The 26044-nt window shown below is 46.4% G+C and overlaps 1 protein-coding gene across 1 annotated transcript in view; it reads right to left on the bottom strand.

The window, feature by feature from the left end:
* Window positions 1-26044, bottom strand: part of LOC144767623 (E3 ubiquitin-protein ligase TRIM11-like) — a 178074-nt gene that overhangs the window by 17375 nt on the left and 134655 nt on the right. Inside the window, exons 6-7 of the mRNA XM_078651028.1 lie at window positions 16378-16398; window positions 16258-16287 (exon numbers count right to left, since the gene is read on the bottom strand). Of these exons, the coding sequence (XP_078507154.1) occupies window positions 16258-16287; window positions 16378-16398 (51 nt within the window). The remainder of the gene's footprint in view (window positions 1-16257; window positions 16288-16377; window positions 16399-26044) is intronic.

Raw genomic sequence — 26044 nt, 5'->3', positions numbered from 1 at the left:
GAATCTCCCTTGTGGTCAAGGAGTGACCACCCTGTGCAAACAGGCACCATCCAGCACCTCGACGTTTGCTTTGTTGCAGTTCCCGCCAGAACTCGAGCAACAGAGATCAACAAGAGCCAGCGTTCCTGCCTTCCAACAGCCCGATCCACAGTCTATGCAGAGCTGAGACCCGTGGAGGTCACCTGAAGCGTGGGGCCGGCCATCTTGGAAAAACTACAAAGCGCTGACCGTACAGCATCCGAGGCTCCCTCGAAGCTGTGCATTGGAGTTTGAGAAGGTCCAGCCCCGAGCAGCTTTTGCACCGAAGCTCACCCCTCCACACTCATTGAGTGCTGCGTGGGGCCCTTTTGCATTTTCCTGCTTGACGCATTGGTCCAGTCGCTTGCCCGTTGGCTAGCGGCCCCAGTACTGACGAACCTTTGAATTTGCTCTGCTAGTCTAGTTGCTCCAGACTGGCCCTCGCTCCCCTGAAAAGGAGCACCTGCTCAGACCTTGCTGGTCCGAGTAAGAAGCGATCTTCGAATCCTGCGTGGGTTGCACTTGCCAAGGCTTGTTAACTCTGATCCGGAAGCCGACACCGCCGCCAGCGAGAGCCTTTGTGGGACTGCTCGTGATCCACTCCAGGACATCCTCGGTGCCCCAGAGTCTACGTGGCAGCGGAGACAAGCTTCATGACAAGCACCTGATTGCGCCCGACATTGCCTGGTTCCTTCCTGGTCACTGGCTAGTGACCCAGACCCTGTCCCCTCTGCTTTCAGGTACTCTACATCTTCGATCCACCTTGGATCACACCGGACACTTCTCTTCTGGACGCCTGCAGCATCTTCATCTCCAGGCACCATAGAACTGTGTGACGAAACCCGACACATCTTTGCACCTGTGCACCCGCTTCCTGTGGGTGAGGTAACTCTTGAACGCCGGTGCTCCTGTAGTGATTTACACCTCTAGTGTCTAAGTCTAAAGTTTTGTCCTTCTAGTCTAGTCAAAAGACTCTTAAAACTGTAACTCGATAACTTTTACGCACCATTGACTTTGCATTGGTGCATGCGTGCGCTTTAAGCGCTGCACCCGAATCCCGCGGGCTACTCCCGTCCTAACTGCTGTCAGTCCAGTGTAGTCCAAGCGATTCCCAAGGCCCTAGGCCCTACCACTGATCGATTAGTGATTGTTACACCACTTTTTTGATAAATGGTTTCAGTGGCCACCGGCCTCATCCATAATTGTGCAACTTTCATATGTTATATTGTGCTTTTGTTTAAACGCTTGTGCTTCATTGCTCATAAAGAGTAGTGGGGAATATTCTGAGAATAAATACATATATTTTTATAATATATAACTTCTGTGGTGTCCTTTCATTTGGTATTACAGGATTGCATATGGTAAAACAGATGGCTTCACATGCCCTCTTGAGTTAAGCCTTTAAGGCTGCTTAGTCCATGCTACCCCAGGATAGCTTGTCTATAAGGTTGACTTACAACCACCACCATAAGGGATTGTTTGGACTGATACAAGGTGCCCACAGAACTGTGGACATCATATACCAGGCCAACTTCTCACAACGCTGCCTTTCTAGAACATACCACATAAATCTATATGTAAAATAATCAGGACCAAGCCCATGTAGTTCTTTAAAGGCAATGCAGAGGGGCTTAAATTCAATTTGCCTTCTAACTGGCAGCCAATACAATATTGGCGGGGCTATTAGCCACCAATTGATATTTAGGGATGTGTCACGCCCAAATAGAAGCATATCAGTTTTTCCTACATTCAGCTTGAGACAGTTTTTGGACATCCATTTTCCAACTTCCTGTATACAGCCAAGAAATCTAGTGGCAGTGGAAACTTCAAGAAAACATGGAGCCTGGCTGCAGAGGGTTAGCACCGCTTGCCCGTACACTACCTCCAGATGCAAGCTTCAAGTACTCAAGGGACCTTTCTGTGGAGAGGATAGTACTGCCTGCCTGGTACTCCACCATTGGGTGCAAGGTTCATGCACTCAGGGTCTGGGTTCGGAGGGGGTTGTACCGCCCCAGTACACTACCATTAGCAATAAGCTTCACACACTCAAGCGTTCTTAGTGCAGTGGGCTAGTACTGCAGCCCATTGCAACACCACCAGGTGCAAGTTGTTATAGTTATCCATAGTCCTTAGGTGCAGTCTAAGGCAAATATTGCACGTTACTACATGTGCTTTTATTATGCGTTATTTAACAACGCAGTTGTTACAATGACCACTTTGTTACAACGTGATGCCATTACTAAGCAAGTCATTAAATCGACTTGCAGTAGACGGCGCCATAACATTAGGAATGTATAATTTACTATTCCAACTCCAGCCTACATAACAGTAGGGAAGGTGTTGGAATAGTAAATTATACTATTCCTTATGTTAGAGCGCCATCTACTGCAAGTCAATGTATTGACTTGCATAGTAATGACATCGCATTGTAACAACGCGGTCGTTGTAATCACCACCCTGTACAGGCATCGCGGTCTAATGACCGCGATGTAAGGAAAATGCTACTTACCAGTATGCATCTGTTCTTGGCATGTAGGGCTGCTGACATTCATATCTTAGCATAGATCGCCGCCTAGTGTTGGGTCCGGATGATTGCACCCTGTTGTCCTGGAAGAGTCTTCGAAGTATCACGAGATAGGTGACTCCTCCCCTGGATTACAGTGCGCATGGGCATCTTCTCCATCCTTAGATCGTTTTTCGCCATTGTGGCAAAGATGGAGTATAGTAAAGTAAGAGATGGCCATGCAAAAAAGAATCCTGCAGCTGAGACAGGCACCGGGGAGGAGGGTGGGCGATATGAATGTCAGCAGCCCTACATGCCAAGAACAGATGCATACTGGTAAGTAGCATTTTCCGTTCGAGGCATGTGGGCTGCTGAATTGATATCTTAGCATAGACTGTATAGCAGTATCTCCTCTAGCGGTGGTCACCTGGTCCAGCTGCAGCAGTCTGAAAACGAGTTTTAAGAACAGCCTGGCCTACAGCAGCTTGCTGCTTTGTTTGCACGTTTACACAATAGTGTTTAGTGAAAGTGTGTATGGTAGACCATTTAGCTGCCCTACATATGTCTTCAAGAGGAATATTCCCTAGGAAAGCCATGGATGCCCCCAGTTTACGCGTAGAGTGTGCTTTTGGGGGAACTGTTAGAGTGCGTTTAGCTTTTTGATAGCATATTTGAATGCATTTAACTATCATCTGGCTATTCCGGATTTTGAGATGGGATTACCTTTATATTGTGGGGAAAAAGCAACAAACAGTTGCTTTGTTTTCCTAAATGATTTTGTCCTGTCAACGTAATATAGCAGAGCTCTCCTTACATCTAGTGTGTGCAGGGCTCTTTCAGCCACTGACTGTGGGTTTTGGAAGAAAACTGGCAATTCTATGGATTGATTGATATGGAAAGTGGATATGACTTTTGGCATGAACTTAGGTTTAGTCCGAAGTGCTACCTTATTTGCATGTATTTGCATGAAAGGTTCTTGAATGGTTAGTGCCTGTAGCTCACTCACTCGCCTGAGGGAGGTAATGGCAATCAAGAATGCCACCTTCCATGTTAGAAATTGTAATTCACATGAATGGAGTAGTTCGAAAGGAGGTCCCATAAGTCTGGTAAGTACTATATTTAGGTTCCAGACTGGTGAAGGTGGGTGCTTTGGAGGGATTATCCTTTTAAGACCTTCCATAAACGCTTTGATTGGGGGTACTCTAAACAGGGACAGGTGTTGTCTGTTCTGGAGATATGCTGCTATAGCAGCAAGATGTAGCCTTATGGAGGAGTATGCTAGATTGCATCTTTGGAGATGCAAGAGGTAACAGATAATGTTTTGGATGGAAGCATTTAATGGATTGATTTGGTTATTATTGCAATAAATTACAAATCTTTTCCATTTAGCTGCATAGCATGCTCTAGTAGTTGACCGTCTTGCCTCCATGATAATGTTCATGCAATCAGGAGGCAAGTTAAGGTATCCGAACTCTAAGACTTCAGGAGCCAGATCGCTAGGTTAATCTGATTGGGATCTGGATGCCTGATTTCTCCATGGTTCCGAGTTAAAAGATGGGACGAGAGGCGCAGTCTTTGGTGGGGAACTACTGAAAATTCTAGGAACGTTGTGTACCATGGCTGTCTTGCCCATGTGGGAGCAACCAGGATCATTGTGAGTGACTGCTGGCGTAGTTTGTGTGCCACCAGCGGGATCAGTGGGGCTGGTGGAAAAGCGTACGCAAATCTGCCTGACCAGTTCATCCATATCGCATTGCCCTGTGACAACGGATGTGGGAACCTGCCGGCAAAGTACTGGCATTTTGAGGTTTTATTTGTGGCAAACAGATCTATCTCTGGATGCCCCCATTCTTGGAAGAATGGTTGGAGAACTTGAGGGTGAATCTCCCATTCGTGTAGCTGTTGGCTGTATCTGCTTAGTAGATCTGCCATTTGATTGTCTATTCCTGGGAGGCGTTCTGCTAGAAGAAAGATGTTTTTTGGAATTGCCCACCTCCATGTGCTCTGTGCTAGGTGAGACAGCTGAGGAGAGTGTGTCCCTCCCTGTTTCTGGATGTAGTACGTGGCTGTCATGTTGTCCGTCCGAATCAACACAGCCTTGTTGTACAAGTATTTCTGGAATGCTTTCAGTGTCAGAAATATTGCTAGCAACTCCAAGTGGTTGATATGCAGTGTCTTTTGTTTGATTGTCCAGAGCCCTTGGACTGTGTATTGAAGTAAGTGGGCTCCCCAACCTGTTAGTGATGCGTCCGCTGTTAGTACTACTTGTGGAACCGGCTCTTGGAACAGTCGCCCCTTGGAAAAGTTGTGTGGGTTCCACCACTGTAGAGAGTTGTAAGCGCGACTGTTTACCAACACTAGGTATTTTGGTTGTCCTTGAGTTTGGTTCCACTGTCGTGCTAGGCATTCTTTGAATGGACGAATTTGAAGTCGGGAATGAGGGACAATGAATATGCAGGAGGCCATCATGCCTATGAGCTGCATGAACACTCCAGCTGGCAAAGAGTGTTGTGGCTGAAACTTTTGAATGAGAGTCTGCATGTTGGCTATCCTGGCTGGATTTGGATATGCCTTTGCTACTGAGGTATCTATTGTAGCTCCCAGATATTGCTGTATGTGGGAGGGCTGTAGATGTGATTTGGGGTAATTTATTGAAAAACCCAGACTGTGCAGCAGCTGAAGTGCCTGAGCCGTATGGCTTGCACACTGCGCATACGAGTTGGCCTTTATGAGCCAATCGTCGAGGTATGGTAACACGTGGATGTGTTGCCTTCTGAGGTGTGCTGCTGCTACCGCTAGAAAGTTTGTGAAAACCCTTGGGGCTGTAGTCACCCCAAAGGGGAGAACTTTGAATTGATAATGTTGACCTTCTATTGTGAACCGGAGGTATTTCCTGTGAGCTGGATGTATAGGTATGTGAAAATATGCATCTTTGAGGTTTAATGTAGCAAGGAAGTCGCCTTGCTGGAGAAACGGGAGTACTTGTTGTAGAGTAATCATATGGAAATGCTCTGACAGTATGTACTGATTTAGCGTTCTGAGGTCTAGTATGGGTCTGAGGGATCCATGGGAATTAGGAACTATAGAGAGTATACCCCTGTTCCCTGGTGTTGAAAAGGGACTGGTTCTATTGCTCCTTTTTGTAGCATGGACGCGACCTCTTGTTGTAACAGTGTGATGTGTTCTTTGGACATAGGACGGTGTTTGGGTGGTATGTTGGGAGGAGTAGAAGTGAGTTCAGGTGATAACCATACTGGATAATTTGCCTCACCCACCTGTCTGTGGTAATGGAGTTCCAGACTGGTAGGAACTGTTTGACTCTGCCTCCGACTGGTGTTGGATGGTCTGGAGGGAGTGTGATGAAGTCACTGCTTGGCGGCAGTGGAGGCTCTGATGTTATTGCCGCCACAAGCACTGCCCTTGTTATTGTTGCCCCTATAACCTCCTCTGTTGGAGTCTTTATTAAAGTAACTTTGGGTGTTGCTTTTGTATGTAGAGGAAGTTTGTGATGTGTTGCCTCTTGCGGAGTCTCTGTAGGAGGAGCGATGAAAGGAACCTCTATGTTGTTGAAACTGAAGTGCGCCCATAGACTTAGCAGTTTCGGTATCTTTTTTCATTTTGTCTAAGATGGTATCTACTGCAGGGCCAAACAGGAAGTCTTGGTTAACTGGTTGGTTGAGGATGGTGAATTGCACCTCATTTTTAAAACCAGAGATGCGTAGCCACGCATGTCTGCGTAGTAATACGCTAGTATTAATGGACTTGGCTGATGTGTCAGCTGCGTCAAGCGGACATTTAATGGAAGCATTGGTTATGAATTTGCCTTCCTGTATGAGGTCGTTAGCCTGAGATTTAAAAGGTTCTGGCAGGTGTTACAGTAAACTTTCAAGTTGATTGTAATGTGCTCTATCATAGCGTGCTAGTAGAGCTTGTGTGTTCGCAATCCTCCATGAATTAGCAGCTTGTGAGGCTACTCTTTTGCCTGAGGCTTCTAATATCTTAGACTCTTTGTCAGGAGGGGAGCATCACCTGTGGTTTTTGAGTTAGCTCTCTTTCGAGCGTTCGCTACTACTAGTGACTCTAAAGGCAAATGGGATTTAATATAAGTAGGGTCTGTAGGGGCCGCTTTATATTTCTTCTCAATCGTGGGATTGAGTACACATGCTCTGGTTGTATCTTTGAATATGTCTGGTGCGTGTTTTAGTACCCCTTTTAACATAGGAAGTGTCCTGACAATTTTCTCAGAAGTAGGAAAAGTGTCAAATAGAAAATCTTCTTCTATTGGGTCAGTGTGCATGTCGACATTGTGGTATTTTGCTGCCCTATCCAGCAGTTGGTTACAAACAATGGTGTTGTCAGTAGGCGACGGCTTTGTAGAGTATGGGGGGGGTGTCTGTGATGGTTTGTGGGTCAAATGAATCAAAATGGTCATCCCATGTGTCATCCTGTGCATCAGGATCCTCTGGTTCATTAAAATTATCCTGAGGCTCTTCCCCCATGTTATCTCCATCATTATAATCTGAATGTGTAGGAGAGTAGGGCACAAAAGACATATTAGGAAAGAAAGGAGGAGGAGTAAAAGGCCTTAAGGGAGATGTCCCGGAGTCTTTTTTCTTTGGAGAAACCGGGGAAGGAGTGTCCGTGTCCAATGGTCTCTTTTTCAGGTGGCAAACTGTAACGTGTCCTGTTTCAGGGTCTATATACAGTTTAGGTTGTTCCTCACTCACTGGATCAGGATGGAAGAATTCTTCCTCGACTGTCCATGGCTTTGGTGCCGATGTTTTTGGCTTAGTGACTTGTTTGTGAGTCTTTGACTCGAGGGCCTTTGGTTGTGGAGCTTTTTTCGGCTCGGCAGTTGCTTTCGGGTCGGTAACCTTTCTCGGTTCGACTTCCTTTGTTGGTTTAACAGTCTATTTAGGTTCGGCGACCTTTTTTGGCTGGACAACCTGTTTTGGATCGACCGGAGCTGTTGGTTCGATATGTTTTTTATGCTAGACGGCCTTTTTCGGCTCAGTGTTTTTGGTCGAGTTAATGGCTTTTTTCGGCTCGCGGGCTTTGTAGTGTGATCCTGTTTTTGTTGATCAACACTCTTTTTAGGATCGACGTCCTTCTTTGTGTCGGGTGTTCTTTTTGGATCGATGACCCATTTTGGTTCGAGGCTCTTCTTTGGCTTGATAGCTTTCGGCTCGAGAACCTTTTTGGGTTGGACGACTTTCTTTGGTTCGACCACCTTCTTCGGTTCGACGACCTTTGGTTCAACAACCTTCGTCGGTTCGACGACCTTTGGTTCGTCGACCTTTTTTGGTTCGACGACCTTTGGTTCGACAACCATCTTGGGGTCAACAACCTTCTCGGGGAAAGTGGTCCTCGGTCCTGGGCTATCAGAAGGCCTGGTTTTGGGCTTCGGAGCCGAGCCGGAAGGTGGGGCTTCTGAAGGAGCTTGTCGATCTCGGCTAAGGCCTTTAGGCGATGCTTCGAACGGAGCCTTATCTTGTGGGATAAGCGGTGTTGGGGGCTGGGCACTCACGTTTTGCCCCGGCGTGATCTGGTCATCGGAGTCCGACTGGTCCTCAACGGTGACAATTTCTAGATCCGAGTCTGCCGCTTCTGGGAGGTCGTGTTCATCATCAAAGATGTTCTCCGGTTCCGGTGCTGGCCGCTGCATCTCTTGCCTAGCGCCCCGTCGATTCCGGATGGTCTTCTTCGAACAGAATTGGGTACACGCTGGGCAATTTTCTACATTGTGCTCCCTTGATAAGCACTTGTTGCATACTGTATGTTTGTCAGTATGCGAGAATTTGGAGTGGCATTGTGGGCACCTTTTGAACCGGCTCCTTTCCATTGACAGCAGACCCACGTGGCATCGAAAGGCCCAACGGCCCGGATCGAGATGGAAAGTTTGGTCGAGTCAAGAAGTACCAAACGAGAACAATTCCGTCGAAGTAGAAGGCCTTTTGGCCTTAGAAAGTAGTTTAGTTTCGGTTCCAAAGTAGGAGTAGAGGAATAACATCCGAACCCAATGGCGGAAAAAAACAATCTAAGGATGGAGAAGATGCCCAAGCTCACTGTAGTCCAGGGGAGGAGTCACCTATCTCGTGATACTTTGAAGACTCTTCCAGGACAACAAGGTGCAATCATCCGGACCCAACACTAGGCGGCGATCTATGCTAAGATATGAATTCAGCAGCCCACATGCCTCGAACAGTTTGTTTCCCGTCTAAGGCAGTACCGCCAAGTTACTATCCACCCAGCATTTCAACAGTTGGGAAAGCTTCACGTACTGAGCATGTACAGTTGAAGGCAGTGAATAATGGTGGTCAAACACCTTTGGAGGGTGGGGCACTAAACCTGCCAGAATCCAGGCACTGCACCGCACTCATGCCTTAGACAACTTTTAGACAAGTTATCTAACCCCTACTGAAGACAATGAAAGGTTGTCCACTGTGAAGGTTAAACACTCATGAAAGATGGTTGGAAGGGACAGGCAAAAGGTGACACCCTTCACCCCACCGTCTACTGTGGTAAACCAAAGACTGCCCGTGGAAGCTGGTGCTGAGAGCCTGGCCTGTGAGGCCCTGCAGGCTGTCTCTACTATGTGCAGCCAAAGGAAATACACAGTGCAGATTATCTGTTGTGGTAGGTTTGAGAACAGCTTCTGTATAGAAAACACCTAGAGAGTTGGGTTTCAGGGGCTTGCCATGGAAACATGAAATGGAGTCGGCCCTGATACTTACAAGCTATGTCCTGTAATGGTGAAGTTGTTTACAAAGGTTTTCCACTGAGTCATCATCAATGATGTCATTAGTTTTGTCATCAATGATGTCATATTACATGCCATGAGTGATGTACTATTTGAGGCCATAAGCAGTGGGAGTGCAAGTTGTGGTTCGTTCGTTGCACCATAAGTGGCAAAATTTCAAGACTTGCATTTGTGAAGACATATGGATTTTCCTAAACCTACTAAAAATATATGTGTAATATACTGATTTAAAAGGGGCTTTAAGACTTCTTTCTTCATCCATTGGTCTGTTGTTGTGTCATTCCTATTTTGCTTCCACTCACTACAGCACAGAGCACGGAGCAATTAGCCTACTTCAGTCCCCGGCAAACTTCACTTTGAGGGACCACATTTTGCTCCTTCAGACGGAGCACCTCCGCACTCAAGGTAGTTCCCTTCGATGCCAGTGTTTTTGGTTTTACTTTATTATAATGAAGTGGATAAAAACAGGTCTCTAATTTCTCTATAATTTGCGATACGTGACTCAACCTGTCGCCGATTATAAAGAAATAATATCAGCACAAAGCTGTAATAACTTATTACAGTTGAGTTCTGATCTCAATATGGCTGCTGCCAGATTCAGCAGTCGAGGGCAAAGGCAGGTTGGCTCATGAAGCATAATTAAGGCAGCTGTTTAAAGACATATAAAATGTTGTTGTTTTTCTAGCTTGCAGTGACAAGCAGAAAGGAGATATTTATGGCAACATATTTGTTTTTTGTACTCCTTATATAATCATAAAAAAGTTAGAATTTTATTGCATGTTTCTACACATTCCGAGCTACTACTGTTTTTTTTTTATCGTTTTAAGACTTGTAACAAACCGATTTTAATGTCTTTTCCAACAAATATCTAATAGCTTTTCTAGTGAGTATAATTTTGCACTAGAGATTCAGGGCTAGATTTCCTACCATTGTGTGTCGTGGAAGGGCCACTTTTTAGGCGCAGCCATGGCGCAAAATGCTATTTATGATGTACAAAGCCACGCAAATCAGATTTCCATTGCGTGGGATTTTCCTAAAGAAGTCACAGGCTGCCGATCATAGCACGGTCGTGTGGTACTTTGCATCAGAGAGGCGTTCGATTGGTCAAACCTCGGCGCTCCTACACAAACTCATGGATTTTGACGTAATTCCAGATTTACTAAGGTGAGGAAACCTGGGATTGTACCAAAATGCTACGCGTCCCTGAAATAGGCATAATGAGGAGAAATATCTTTAAGGAGTGTTTTTGAGCAGGAAAGTGTCTCTTCCTGCACAAAAAACAATCCTGCCGGTGATGGCGTAGGGCAGGATTGCAGCAGCACTAGGGGATATCATAAATGTGTCATATTTGAGTTAATATGGGGCATTTCTGCTGTCTCCCTTTTAGGCAACTTTGCATTGCATTACAAATTAGTAAATATCCCCCTCTAATTTGTATTCTGTATATTTGCAAACATACTCTCTCTTTTATATGAGAGAGCTATGCTATAAGTATTTATGTAGTTTGTGAGAAAGGAGATGGTGTGACAGTGTATTATATAGATAATGTACCCCTTTGCATATATGAAAGGATATTGCAAGTCATATCTTGTTCCATACCCTTATAAAGGTACTGGGTCTTCGGCCTCATTCCTCTATATAGTCATCAAACTCCTTCGTGAATTATAGTATCCTTATAAAGTAAGGCAGGGTGTACTTTATCCCATATATTACTTAAATGTTGACTTTGAGATAGAAGGACACTTTCTATCAGCTCTTCATGTGAGCACAGTGCATGCTCTAGCTTTATCGTTCATGTCTTTATCGCTAATGGTGTAGTACATTCCTTTTGGATTGGCCTTTGTTTATTTGCTTGCTGCTATTTCACAGCAAACCAAGTTGTGTCCATTTGAAACTGTTCTTTATAAAGTTATATTTTCATCTTGCAAGCAATGATGTGTATTTATAACTGCACTCATGTATGTCATGCTGGTATGTATTTTAATTGGGTTCTACCGTTATAATTATAAACCAATTTATTCTGTATCCTGTTTGTATAGCTTTCTAGTTTGCTTTCAATGCTCTTGTATGTCATGCTTATATAGCCATTTAATTATTATATTTTTTAGGTGAAATTATCTATCTATTTTTCTATCCAATCCTCTCTATTTATTAATGCAACCATCTCTATCTATGCAACCGTCTATCTATCTATGCAATACTATCTATTTAAACAAACCTCTCTATCAATCTAACTTTGCAAGCCTCTCTATTCATCTATTCAACCTAGATAAAACATTATAGCAAAAAGCTTTGGCAAAGGCAAGACGCTGGCAGCCAATGCCAGAGCAGTTAGCTTTTTTAGGTCTTGCGGTGGCCAAGACCTTTTGGTTTTAATAACGTTTTTTGAATAGCACAATTGTTTTTAGAGATATTCGGCCAGACTACATCCATTCGACCGATGTTGTCATTTACATTTGTCTTCCACCCACTCCAGCAGGCATCATTTGTCGATAGGCCAGCCCACATAAGCAACTGGGTAACTTCACTGTAAGTTACAAGTAGAACAGATGATGGACGAAATGCTCAGCAAAGTAAACATTCACCCCCAATCACAGATCTGGGTTTAATCCATTGTTTGTTTGCTCACTGCACCACTCCAGTTTGGACCCACCCATATGCAAATCAGTCTTGACCCTGTGTCCAATGGGAACAGTCCAGACCGAACTGCCAGGCAATGTCCTCCATTGACCGGAAACAAATATCTTGGGACCAGTTTCGGGGTAACAACCTTCATCAGCCTGGATAGCTTGAATTCAGTGGCACGGTGTGCCCAGGACCCATTTTTGGTCATACCTTTCCCACTTAGGGAAACAAAAGAAAAAAGAACAGATGATGAATGGAATGCTGGACATTCAATCCAAGTCACAGATCTGAGGTTTAATCCATCGTTTTTATGCTCACCACGCTACCCAGTTTGGACCCAGCCATATGAAAATCAGTCTTGACCTTAATTGTAGGAAAGTGGGTTTCTGTTGCAGTACCCTCCCCCGACCTTTAGCTTGGCTTTTGATGCAACGTTGAGTGTAGAGTACTGGGTCCCTGCTAGCTAGATTCCCAATACCATTGTTTTTTCCGTAAACCTATTCCACAATTGGCACCCCTGTAACTCACATATAAGTTCCTAGTAAAAGTTACCTCTGTTGTCAAGGGCCTTCAGGTTAAAAAGATTCTCTAAGGATTCAGCACAAATTGTGCCACCCTAAGGGACGCCTCACCAAGTACAGGCACACGGCCACTGTAGCCGGCGTGTCTTGGTGCAGACAAAACTGAAGAGTCGACATGGCACACATCTCTGTGTGTCAGGAAATTGATAACATGCATTCCTATTTTTCTCAATGTAAACAACTTTTTAAGGACGCTTAGTGCCAAACGTTTACGTGCTAGCTTGAAGTGTGATATGCCCCGGTAGCACAAATAAATGATTTCAAAGGTGTCTGGTGCCTTGTCACCATTTATGATCAAGTGGCACAGCCATGTAAAGAATTGCAGAAATCAAGAAGCAAGAATCCAATATTTCAGTCATAATCATTATGTTAATGCATTTTCTCCATGTTTTTCACGTTCATATTAGGAACAGCATCATTCCTGTCTTTACAAGTCAAAAAATGCCCATCTAGGACTTTTTCATGGCATATCGGAATTAGCTGAACATCCTGGGTAACCCAATGCATATAGGCATACATAGCCCTTCATCAGGGGTAACTAAAGCACATGTTTGCTTTGTTCGCCCTAAGTGTGGCAGGGTATGCTCAGACGTGAGTCTCTTGCTCACTTGGCCACTGGATTCAAGCTAGCCTGGCTGATGAGGAGTATTACCCCAAAACCGGTCCCAGGCTGCTTGTTTCTGGTCCAGGGAAAACATGGCTTGGCAGTTCGGGCTAGACTCTTCCCATGAGGAGTCAAGACTGATTTTCATATACCTGGGTCTGAACTGAAGTGGCGAAGTGAGCTAAAGAATGATGATGGATTCAACCCTGATCTGTGACTGGGGGTGAGTGTCTGAAAAGTGTCAGCGTTCCGTCCATCATCTCCTTGTGTTTGCTTTGTTCACCCTAAGTTGGCAGGGTATGCCCAGACATGGGTCCCTTGCTCACTTTGCCACTGGATTCAAGCTAGCCTGGCTGATGAAGGCTGTTATCCCGAAAACTGGTCCCAGGATGCTTATTTCCACTTGGCACAGGGTCAAGACTGATTTGCATATAGCTGGGTCTGAACCGGTGTGGCAAAAGGAGCTAAAGAAAGATGATGGATTCAACCCAGATCTGTGACTGGGTGGTGAGTGTCTGAAAAGTTTCAGCACTCCGTCCATCATCTTGTGTTTGCTTTGCTCACCCTAAGTTGGCAGGGTATGTCCAGATGTGGGTCCCTTGCTCATGTTGCCACTGGATTCAAGCTAGCCTGGCTGATGAGGGCTGTTAGCCTCTAAACTGGTCCCAGGAGGCTTCTTACCGGTCCATGGAAGATATGGCTTTGCAGTGCGGGCTGGACTTTTCCCATGAGCCACAGGGTCAAGAATAATATGCATATAGCTGTGTCTGAACTAGGGTGGTAAAGTGAACTGAAGAATGATGATGGATTCAACCTAGATCTGTGACTGGGGTGAGTGTCTGAAAAGTTTGTCAAAGTCATCAATGCCCATGCTGTGCAGCATTAACAAAAGGCATTAGCAGAGCTAATAGTCTGAAAGGCGAGACCTATTGGCATTGCCAATGCTTGTTACAAGGGGAGTTGTCACCTCCCTGTCAGTGTAGGTGATCTATGTGAGTTATCTGCCCTTCCTGTTATTGTGTGAGCTAGAGGTGGCACCACCCTGAAAGATCAAGTCGGGCTCGAGCCAGATGCCTTTTGTTAATGCTGCACAGCATGGGCATTGTTGACTTTGACAATGATTTGCAGCATGGCTACAAATAATTAAAGCAAACACAAGGAGATGATGGACAGAGCGCTGAAACTTTAATGACATTTTCATCTGAGAGCGGATTGTGGGGGGGATGCTTCTAAGTTCATGTTTGAAAACTATTTCAAAAAAACATAATTCTGAATGTAGTGATAAAATCTGGTATACTAAGGATAAACGCTTCCTTATTATTTTTAAATCTTAAAGAAAGTTTATTGTAATTTTATATGATGTTTGTCCCATGATTTATATGACCAATATTTTCAAGGCTTGGTTGAGGAACGTGCTCTTGCAGCCATGGCAGAGCTTTGGCTCGGCTCTCTCTGTTCATTGGTCTGGTGTGAGCCTGGTGAGTCGTGTCGCCTTCTTGTGACGGTGAGCTGCATCATGTGACCTCTCCAGCAGTGAGCGACGCCTCCCCCTGGTACGTCACAGCAACAGAAAGGCCCTTGGAAGGACCAGAGTTTGAGATTGCTGAATCTTGGGGGCATATTTACAAACCCCTAACGCCTCAGGCACATCACTTTTAGTGGCGTTCCTACGGCGATTTGTGCTTCACCATATTTACAAGCCAGCTATAAGCCACTTAACGTGGATCAACGCTGCCTTGTAAATAAGGCCCCCTTTCATGCTGTACTTAGAGTGAAAGGAGGGCAATTGGTGTTGCGGTGGGATTTAGACCGCAAAAACCCATTGATTTTGACGCTGACCCCTATTTACAAGGGTGGCATAAATATAAGGCAGCGCCAAAATTAAGACCAGGGAAAACCTGGTCTTAAATAGGTGAAACGAGGAGAAATGTTTAATGTCTCCTCGTTTTTGCTGTTTCCATGTGTGCTGCGTTGTGCAGCACACATAGAAACAGCAAAAGGCCATTGAATATTTATGTGCAGGAAGGAGTCCCTTTGTGCACATAAACAATCATTAAAAGAAATTACATTTTGTAACTTCCATATGTGCTGCATTAAGCAGCACACATAGAAATTGCAAAACACCATTTAAAGATTGTTTTTGTGCAGGAAGGGGGACCTTCCTGAACATAAACAATCTTCCCCTCAAAGCAGATACCCTTGCACCAGGGTTCAAGGGTTCCTGCGTTGGCGCTAAGCTGCTAAATTTAGCGCCAGCACAGGGGGAAATGCAGAGCTGCACTATGCTTTTGTAAATATGGTGCAACCCTGCGTTTCTGAAGTGGAGTAGCACGCCATGAAGCCAAGGAGGCTAAAGCCACGCTCCACACTTCGAGGCATATTATCAAGCCCAATTTCGCTGCTTTAGCTGTCGTTTTTGGCCCAAAAGTGGTGATTCAAATATTGCTCTATTATCAAGGACCAGCTAACGCGTGTTTCCTTGAGTTAGCAGCCGCCTTTTCTCCACTTTGCATGTCAGCGATTATTATCGTTAATGACATTCAAAGTGGGCGTTCCTCCGTAAACCTACATGGAAACAGTCGCTGACACAAGTACTCACTATTTACAATGCAAGCCCGGACCCGCAACGCGATAAAAAAATTGCGCCAAGTGGGGTTATCGCAGGATTTTAACACCAGCTTTATTCTTGACTTAACCATTATTTGCATGGGAGGTGGATTGAATGATTAAGTGCACATTTGCCTATTACCACGCTGTTCAGTAGTGATGTACAATTATCACTGCATTTCCAATGTTGTTGCCGGTTATCGCCGCCTAAAGCAGGATTTTACATCGCCCGCGAGCTAAGCATTGCTGATACGCCGCTAACACGGTGATGTATTCCAGCGATAAACGGCGATAATGAAAAACGTGCTAAGCGCGTTTAGCGATAATTATCGCTTGTCCTTGGTAATATGCCCCCTCGTTGTAAAGATGCCCCTTAGTTTATCCATCTTTATGGAATGATGCAATGGCATCTAATCCAGTCAAAAGCCATAGCCAGCCATAGAAGCAGATTTGATGAACTGAATAAAAACACAAGTACAAAGTAGACCCCACCCTGCTACTTATTATGATCATCACATCAGTTACCGGTTCCCTCTTCAGCCTCTATTGTTTTACTTACATTCAAAGCATTTGACGCGTTCGTAAAATTCTAAAGTGAAACAGAAATTATGAAGTTAGAAACAACTTTGAGAAAAATAAATCATGTGAAATCTTTATTTATTGGATTTATGTAACTTACCTAAGTCAGCAAGGAACGTTTCTGTGTTAAAGAAGAAAAAACAAAGACATGCGTTAGGGCCGGTGAGTAGCAGAGACAACCGTAAGACTCGGCCTTGTACCAAGGACTCTTTAATCCAGACATTCATCCCGCCCTCCATCCATGACCCATCCAGGGCTGCATTTACAACAATGTTACACATGGCAGCGCTGTACGTCGCTTTGCTGTTGTAACAAGCTTTATTTCGATATCATATATCTTAAAAAGCAGTACAAAATTAGATAAAAACAGTAAAAGGTTCAGTGCATAAATATTAACATATATTTCATAGTAAACAAGGAAAAATTTTGCACATGAAGACAAGCTAAAATAGGTACTTAAGCGAGGTACAGAAGCCTAGAAGATCTAAGACGCCAAGCCCAACCTAAAAATTTGGCCAGGCCACATGCAAACAGCGGACGAGGATCAGATCTTAGGATTCGTAATGCTTCTTTATGTGATCTAGTACCAAGACTCCTACAGAGCGGTTTCAGCCATTTGGCACGTGGAGCTGCATAGGCGGGGCATTCAAATAGTAGGTGGGGGACTGACTCGGTCCTGTTCACACAGAAGGGGCAATAAGAAGTCGTCTGTGCAGGAACCTTCCAACTGGCAGTTATTTTACCCACTGGAAGTAAGCCCACCCTGAATTTAAAGTATAACGCCCTGTCCCAAGGTTTTGAGATCGTATCCATGTATGGTTCACATAGGGGCACCTCCTTGACCATCAAAAATTCCACACTTGTTTTGCAAAGATTGACCTTACTATTTCTGCCATTAGTCACCCAGGTCCAGTATGGCTTCTTCAGGATTAACTTGGGCGGGGCAGATCTGCTGAGCCAAGCATCTTCGAGACCCAGGTCACAAAGGAGGCGCTTGATCTCCTTTAGCCAACGCACCTTGGGCCAACCTGGTGAGGAAAGGAGATCATTAAGGCCCTCTGCATAACTGGACAATTCTGGGACCCTCCAAATTCGTGCCCACAGAAGAAGGGGGCGCAGTCTCGCCAGATCACTAATGGGCCGAGTACCTGCATCTAAGAGGAGTGGGAAGGACGGTGTACTATACAGGAGACCCATAAGGTATTTGTGGAATTTATTTTCTGATCTGGACAGGGAGTCTACGTTCTGCACACCCCACAGCTCTGCCCCATACAAAGCTGCGCTCACCGCTCTGGCCCTATAGATGTCGAGTACTGGAGCAATGGGTTTTAGAGATGAAGCGCGTTGTTCCTTGAGGAGGGTCCCCGCCACCCTCTTGTGAGTCAGCAGCATTTTTTGGCGGTGGGGTTTCCAACTCATGGAATCACAAAGACGAATGCCTAAGTAGTTGAACTCCTTAACCCTCTCAAGTGGGACAGAGTCCAAGGAGGGTGGGTTGATAGACTTCTTTGGCGGGTTTAAGACCAAGAATTTAGTTTTCTCTGCGTTAATAACAAGTCCCCTTAAGTCACAAAAGGCCTTAAAATTAGTTAGAAGACTTTGTAGGCCTACTGGAATTTTGGAGATATCATCTACAAATAGTAGGGTGGGTATTTTCCTGCCCGCCAGTGAGGGTGCATCTGCTGGATATTTTAACAGGTGCTCCACCACTCCGTTGACATATAAAGAGAACAGAGTAGGGGCTAGCACACAACCCTGGTGGACACCCCTATTTACAGGAATACGTGGCGTTTTTTGACCCTGGTTACCCCACCTGATCTGCGCGAAGTTGTCTTCGTGGAGCTTTATAAGAAGATTAAGTAAATAATGAGGAATGCCCAGGGCATCAAGAACACTCCAAAGTTGGGTACGTGGGACCAGGTCAAAGGCAGTCCGCAAATCTATAAAAGCAAGGTACAGACTGCCCTTGCCCAGTACAACCACTTTCCAGTAGATCATCAATAGCCGGAATGACTGTTCGATGGTCCCCATGCCGGATCTGAAACCAGCCTGAAAGTCTGAGAGAATTTGCTTCTCCTCTATCCACTGTGTGACCCTTCCCAGAACTACCTTACCGGCCACCTTCTGGGTAGAGTCTAGGAGACTTATGGGGCGATAATTAGCAGGGTCGTCCCGACTTCCTTTCTTGAAAATCGGGACGACCTCTGCGCCCTTCCGTGAGTCCGGGAGGTTCCCCCGTTCAAGCCATTGTTCAAGAGGGAAGCAATAAGTATCCCCCACTCAGCTGGATTGACCCGAAGCAGATCACCTGGGATGCCGTCAGGTCCCGCGGCCTTATTTAAGACCAGGCGCTTGATCGCTCCCATTACTTCCTTAGGCGAGAAAAGGTTGACCTCGTAGGGTTCTGTATAGTCGCTAAGGGACTGTGACAGCATGCTATTAGTCGGGCCCATTGATTGAGAATAGAGCCCGGAAAAGTGGTTAAACCATACTTCACCAGTTATATTACAAGTTAGCAGAGAGTCTATGGGTTTGTCCCTTGCTCTCAGCAAGTCCCAAAAACCTTTGGGGTCTTTCCTAGAGCTAGCCAACTTTAGGTCATTCCAAAGTTGTGTCTCGTGGTTGCCCCTTGCCTGCAGTATAGCCCTTCTGTAGTTTTTTCTCGCAAGTCTAATTCGGGCAGGATCCTTAGCTTTCACTGCATTAATTAAGTCCCGTTTAGAAGAGCGGCAAGCAGAAGAAAACCATCCTGCATTGCCTGTAGGCCCAGCTCTTAGGTTACCCCTCAAGCGTGCTGGGCGAACCATGAACAATTCACCCAGTGCGCCTGTAGTTTCAGAAAACAAGGTTGGAACATCAAGCTTGCTATGGCCCTTAAGGTCTAACTGCAACAAGGCGTTTGACATTATGGATTTTATTTCAGAGATCTTTCCCTCGTCGACAGCAACTTTGTTCCATTTCAGCCGCCTACTGCAGTTGGAGGGGCGTACTTCGTGCGTTGTTTTCCAAGCATGTGGGGTGAGGGCTGGAGCCTTAACATACCAAGGTGTAGACAGGGACAATGCTAAGGGATTGTGGTCACTGTCAATAGTTGGCAAGACCACCATATCAATCAGGTAAGCCCAAAGTCTGAAAGTCAGGAGTATGTAATCAATGCGTGAAGAGTCGCTCACTCTGTTAAAAGTGTGTGCCCCAAGGGGATCAGACTGAGATCTACCGTTGGTTGCCCTAAGACCGTGTTCCAAACAAAGGGCATTAAGGTCTATGGCGCTTTGGGTCCAACATCTGATGGGTGCAAGGGTGAGGGGGGTAATACCTCTCCTAACATCATCTTCCCCGGTGCCCAGTATATCATCACTAGCAAGTGGTTCAAATGAGCAGTTAAGATCCCCTGCGAGTAAAACAAGGGAATCTGCTTTACAGGATCCAAGTTCCTCATCGATTCCTGTGAGTGGAAGCAATCAATGAGCCACCCCTAGCCCCTCTAACATAAATGTTGAAAACTTCTAGCTTCGTACCTCCAGGCCCTTTAATTGAAATTCTCTGAAGGTCAGGAGATTTAGTGGGTATAGTCCTGATGTTCAGACCCAGGGAAATACTAGCCCAAATTAGCAAACCACCAGACGGACGGCCTTTACCCCCAAGTGAATGGACCGCGGGCACAAAGAAGGTGGAATATCCCACCATGTGCCGCGGTTCCAGACACCACGTTTCCTGAAATAAGCAAATCCCGAAGTATTCAACGAAAGAATTCCATTCGGGTATATCGATGTTTCGTGCAAGGCCCGCTACGTTCCAGCTGACCACCTTCAGTGCTGCACCGCCAACGTCCCATATTACTGGGCCAGAGGCGGCCGCTAATGGGTAAGGAGTGCAACTAGAGACCCCAGCCATAGCCGAGGTTAGCGAATCCCCCTTGGTCACCAACGGGGAGGTATGGGTAATCTCTGCCCCTGGGAATGGCCTCAATGACAAATCGAGACTACCCACAGGGGTACCTTTATTACGAGTTGCAAGTTCCAATGGTACAGTCGCCCGACTAGTCTCTGGCAAGGTATATGATACATTGGCCACAACTTGAGAACGGTCAGTGGTCACATTAATAAAATGGTTTGGGGGAGAGCTAAAATCCAAAATGGCCTCCCTATACCCGGTCCTGGGCTTACAGGTGGGTTGTTCTGTATGGTACACCTAGATGACATAGAATCGGTACTCAAAAAAGGGGAATGAATTCAGGGCCAAATGCGGGTGCCTCTTTCATAGGGAGTCAATCTACCTCATCTAGACAACCAAACCTGTTAAAGGTTGGTGCCCCTTCCCACCAGCAATTAGAGCCTAACCATCCATCTCTTCGCCCATCCCCACGCAGGGTTTCGAGCCAGTGACCAATTCCCCCCAAGGTTTGAACTTGACCGTGGGGGATAGAAAAAGGTGAGTGGACTAACTACGATAGACGAATTCTCACCACGTGCATCCCATGAGCATAAGTGTTGTGCCGTAAGAGAGTCTTCAAATGAGACGACAATGCAGTCGCCTGGGATGGATTTGGGTGATGGACCTACCCACGGGACCCTTCGTACCATTAAGATGTTACTTCTTAAGTGATTAGGTAATGGCCTATTTGTATTTAGCCAATGGATTACCTTGTTTTTAAGTGACCAGAAGTTTTCTTGGGATTGGGTCTCCATTGCAGGCACTCCAGCTAACACCACAACATAGGGCCCTTGCATCAGGGGGAAGATCTATAAAGCCCCCACGGAAGTTCTGTACACTTGGAGGTCCCTGTGGGTTTATTCGATGGGTCATGGTGTTTTTTATTCTCGGGGCAGCAACTTCTTTTAGAGATGGCATTCGTTGTGCAGGATGTTGTGTTGGGGCCTTAACTGGGGGATTGGTGGCTATGGGATCGTAAGCCTTTGAGCGTGGTTTGGGTATTGGTTTAGTCGGGGGCTGAACTGGTGGAGCTACAATTGGTATCTGTGCAATTTTCTCTACTCACGCCAAGATATTAGATTCGTTTTGCTTTAAACTAAGACTAGCTAGCGTTACAATGGTCTTATCCATCTCGAGAAGATGATTTTCTATGCGTGAAAGTCTGAGTTCAAGGGGGGTTAAGAGCTTTTTCAGAGTCTCCCATACTATTTTTAGAAATTCCACATCGCTTCCCTCTAGCTCGCGCGCGGGTCCCCCGATACTCCCCGCATGGAGATGTGGACGAGTCTCCCCATCTGTGATATCTAGCTCGACTTTATCTATGATCGAGCAGTTCTCCTCGCCACGTAAGCATGCATCGGCTTGGGGTACGTCTCCACCCACCCCGCTTAGTACAGAGAGCCTTCTATTATTAAAGAATTGTGCCCTAGCAATTTTGGCCTTCTTCCTGGCATAGGCAGATCTTGCGATGCGTTTCCTTTTTTGGACTACATCCCTATGGTTTACAAACACATTCTTCTTATTCGCCTCAGGGGTTTTGGGGATACCAAAATCTAAGGCAGGAGCATTCATCAAGGGGCTCTGGTTAGGATTAAGAGAAGCCAGCTCTGGGGTAGTGGCTTGCGCAGATGGAGTTATGACTGTAGTATGGTGGATATCCGGCTTTGTAATTAATGGCCGAGGGCCAGCCAAGCGCTCGGGGGTTTTGGCAGATGCAATATTGCCTAGGGATGACTTTTTCGACATAGCTAGATCCTGGGATAATCTTCTAGCTGCATCTAGCTTTATAGAGACTCTGTGTTGCATTTTGGTGATTTTAATGTCAATGGCTGTGTTGGTCCTAGTTATGAAATCATCAAGGGTCCCATTCAACATTTTCCCTCCTTTGGCAGTCCTGCTAAGGCTTGCGTGTGAACACATAGTCTCTCTAGGGACCGTTACTAGCAGGTGGGAAAACAAACTATGTCAAGGCAGCAGGGATGGCAACAAGGGGGGAGGCCCAGTCCAGTCCTTACCGTCCTCGAACGGCCTCAAACGGCCCGCTCTTTGCCCGGTCTTAGCCCCGGGCTGAGTCCCGCGCGCATCCCGCGTGCGCGGGTATTACTATGATTATATGCGGGTGTGCTGTGGGCGTGCCTTGCAGGGAGAGCAGGCCAGGTGGTGGTAATCGGCCTCGCGGGGACTCCTGGTTGCTGGAGTCCCCCGCGACACGCTCGCAGCCCTGTACGCCTCGCACACAACACGCAGGTGAAGCCCAGATGAAGCGGGACCCGCGGAGCGGGTCCGGCGAACAGTTTCCTTCACAGGCTGGCCGGTTTGACAGAGTAGTCAGGAACACACCCTCCGTTGTTTGCACTGCGACAAGAGTCTCATCCGGTCCAAGGGAAAGGCAAGTTTTCAATGATCCGGTGTGCTGTGGGCGTGCCTTGCAGGGAGAGCGGGCCAGGTGGTGGTAATCGGCCTCGCGGGGACTCCTGGTTGCTGGAGTCCCTCGCGTCACGCTCGCAGCCCTGTACGCCTCGCACACAACACGCAGGTGAAGCCCAGATGAATCGCAGTTTCCCTTCACAGGCTGGCCGGTTTGACAGAGTAGTCAGGAACACACCCTCCGTTGTTTGCACTGTGGCTGCTGTTGAAACTAATTGGGGGGCACTACCAACCAGAATATAAGATCCTTAAGTATTGCCCGGCGGTGTCGCCTCTTGAACCCACAAAGAAGTTAAACTATTGAAGAGGCAGGCGCTGGAGACTGGAAGGCAGGAAACAAGGTTTTTATTCTCTCCGGAGGAGAACACAACGAAACGGACAGAAGGTATCGTTCTGAGGTGCTCTAACTGCATCCCTGAGGCCTGGCCTCTTATACACAAGTTTATGACTTTATTGTACATTACACATTCATGTTAAAGCTTTGATGTATGAAAAAGACATTCCCGGAACTCCCTTTGAGCCCGTTCCCACACACATTTACAGTCGAAGTCCCCACCCTAGTCACAACAGGTGATGAGTATCACGCAGCTGGATATTCCGCCGATTCACGGAATGTGGGGGTTTGATCGGATCTCATGGAGTGGGGGCTTTTGATCAACCCGGGGATCCTTTGATGGGGGAAGCTTTCTATTGTACGGGGAGGGGCAAGGGATGGTATCGGCAGAGCTGGGTGTCGGCCTGGGAACGGGGAAGACAAAACGGGCACACAGTGAAAAAGGGGGTTTGCATCTAAGGGCCGGAGATCATGAAAGGGAAGCAGGGAGGTGTCGCGCTGGGAACAGGATGAGGGCCTGGGGCAGAGCAGCGCCGAAGAGGGGTTTATGACTCAAGGCAGGTGCAAGCAGGGGGTGGTCAGCGTGCAGGCTTAGTGAAGGCGAAAGGCTATGTCAGGGGCCAGCGGCATGCAAAAGGGTTCGTTCTGATCGGGGCATCTAACAAAATGGCGGGCGCGCACGACAAAAGTGTGGCATCAGGGGGAGAGGCAAGATGGCGCAGATAATGTTCACCGAAACGTACTAATTTTCAACAGTCCTCCCTTTAACATATTCAAGACATCTTGCTGGTTCATTTTCTACTCGGTTCTATTGTGGTGGGCATGAGAAAGAAAACGGTAGGAACCCTAGATGAAAAGAGTCGTAAACAATACATTTTAACATTTCTAGTTTTTAGGAGGTGGGCCTATTTGATAAACTTTGATCAATTTGTCTAGCAGGAAAGTCATAGAAATGCAATACAAAAACGATTCTGTAGCGTGAGCAGCAAGTACCTTTCATACTGGCAGGTGATTACATATATATCAGGTTCGGATTGGAGCATGATCAATACAAGGGCGGCTGGGAGAGAAATGAGGTCTAGCAGAAACGGCGATTGGGGATGTCAAATGTTCTTTGCTGCCTTTCGTTGGCGCTGTTGAGCACCGGCGGTGGAGCTACGAGTCCAGCTCGGTTCTAAGTTCTGCGTTGCAGGGCACGACCCTTTCCTCGCGTTCCTGGTCGGAAAGGTCCCTTTCGCCCTGTGTCCTTTGAGGTGATTGTCAGAAAGTTCAGATGGAAGAAGAGCGTTCGAAACAGTCCATAGGGTAGGTCAGAGGAAAAGGGGGATGGAGCAAGGCCAAATTAGGAACAAACTAGGGGAACGAGAGACTTCCAATAGGCGAGCGTGTGACCGAATTCAGAGAGCGGGGACTTGTCGACAGACACTGGACATCGAGCAGGGGCATCAGGTCGACCCTTTCTTCTCATGTTGTCGAAAACAGTGCCTCGTCCTGCAGCTCTTTTCTGTCGTGGTCTCGCCTTGGCTAATGTCGCAGGTGTTCCTTAGTCTGCAGTCAGGCCTCGTGCTCCCACATCCGGTCCTTCTCTCCTCCAACAGTAGTACCCTTAAACAAGTTTGAAAAGACAGTCTTTAGAGAATTTGCAGATGAAGATAATCAAAAAGTCTATTTCTCTCCCAGCTCCAGGCAAAGAATGAAAAAATGCCCGTTACATTAGTGTTCACAACTGGCATATGAATGACCGGTGACGGGCCTGTTGGATTTACTATGACTTTCCTTTACAATTATTTATCACAGTCACGACAGTTCATCTGATAGTGACCCACCTTCGTGAGACGAACCTGGCAAAGATATGCCGTTCTCTAGAGTTTTATATTTACAAAGGGTACTGAGAGTCGTCAACATAGTACTACACAGGTGTTTTGCTGAGAGACGAACATGGCTAAACATTTCCTTTCTATCGATGCATCCTGCCTTTCAACTACTACGGGGTTCATTTCGATGATTTCTTTACCTTGGACTAGTCTGTTAACCTTGTAAAACATCACTCTGGATCCTACGTAACCTTTTACAGCCCGATTACTTAATTAGGAGGGACAGGGGTTTTATGGGGAACAACCAGGGACATAGGAAACTTGTGGTAAGGGCATAAATCGACCCATCTCTCACAACCGGAAATGAGGGGTAGTTTCATAATTCCAGTTTTTGGGCGGCTGATATAGGGGGGGTAACAGGGGTGATCATTTTTCTGGTTTGGGTATTGCGACAATTCGGGGAGGGGAGGGTCGCGTATTCTGAGGTCCTTGTTTTATACCATAGGAGCCGTCGACATGTAGTTCCCTTATTTCGGGCCAGATTAGGGAACCTCTGTCGTCTTACCTGTCCTTTCCCTTACGGCCCAACCTCGGTTTATTGACTTCTAGCGGAAAAGGAGAGGTAATGACGCGGCCTCAGGGTGATTGTATTAAAGACAAGTTTTTGTGCAAATACTGACGGTATTTGAAGCCAATTAGGTGGTGTGCTAGGGGTGGCAGTCTGCCAATTTCGGGGTTAATCACTCGGAAGAGTGGGAGTGCAAAAATAGAGGGAGAGAGAGAGAGAGAGAGAGAGAGAGAGAGAGAGAGAGAGAGAGAGAGAGAGAGAGAGAGAGAGAGAGAGAGAGAGAGAGAGAGAGAGAGAGAGAGAGAGAGAGCGCAACGGCAGGCTAAATAGTACACGTGCAACAGAGAGGGTGGCAGTGTATTCAAGAAAGGCTATTTAGTGCATTACACAGTAAAGGGCATTCACGGGTCTGCGTTAGAATCTTGTAATCATGCAGTTTGAGCATTAGACAAGGTAGAGGGGACGTGCCTTGAGAAAAAGGAAAGAAGAAAGGAGGTACCATTTTGTCGCACTTTCTCGCATTCTCGGTCCTTCGACCAGTTGGGTCAACGCCTCAGTCACACACACACATTCCCTCACAGTTTCGCATCATACGTGACATGGGTTCATTCGTCCGGTCTGGTTTAAGGGTGATCACTTTTTATCAGGTTGTGCTAATTTTTCGGGTTTGTTCGATACGTGAGTAGTTTGC

The sequence above is a fragment of the Lissotriton helveticus genome, chromosome 1_1 (genome assembly GCF_964261635.1).
Source record: "Lissotriton helveticus chromosome 1_1, aLisHel1.1, whole genome shotgun sequence".
Classification (NCBI taxonomy): Eukaryota; Metazoa; Chordata; class Amphibia; order Caudata; family Salamandridae; genus Lissotriton; species Lissotriton helveticus.
Note: the sequence above shows the minus strand (reverse complement) of the source record. Positions and strands in the feature narration are given on the sequence as shown.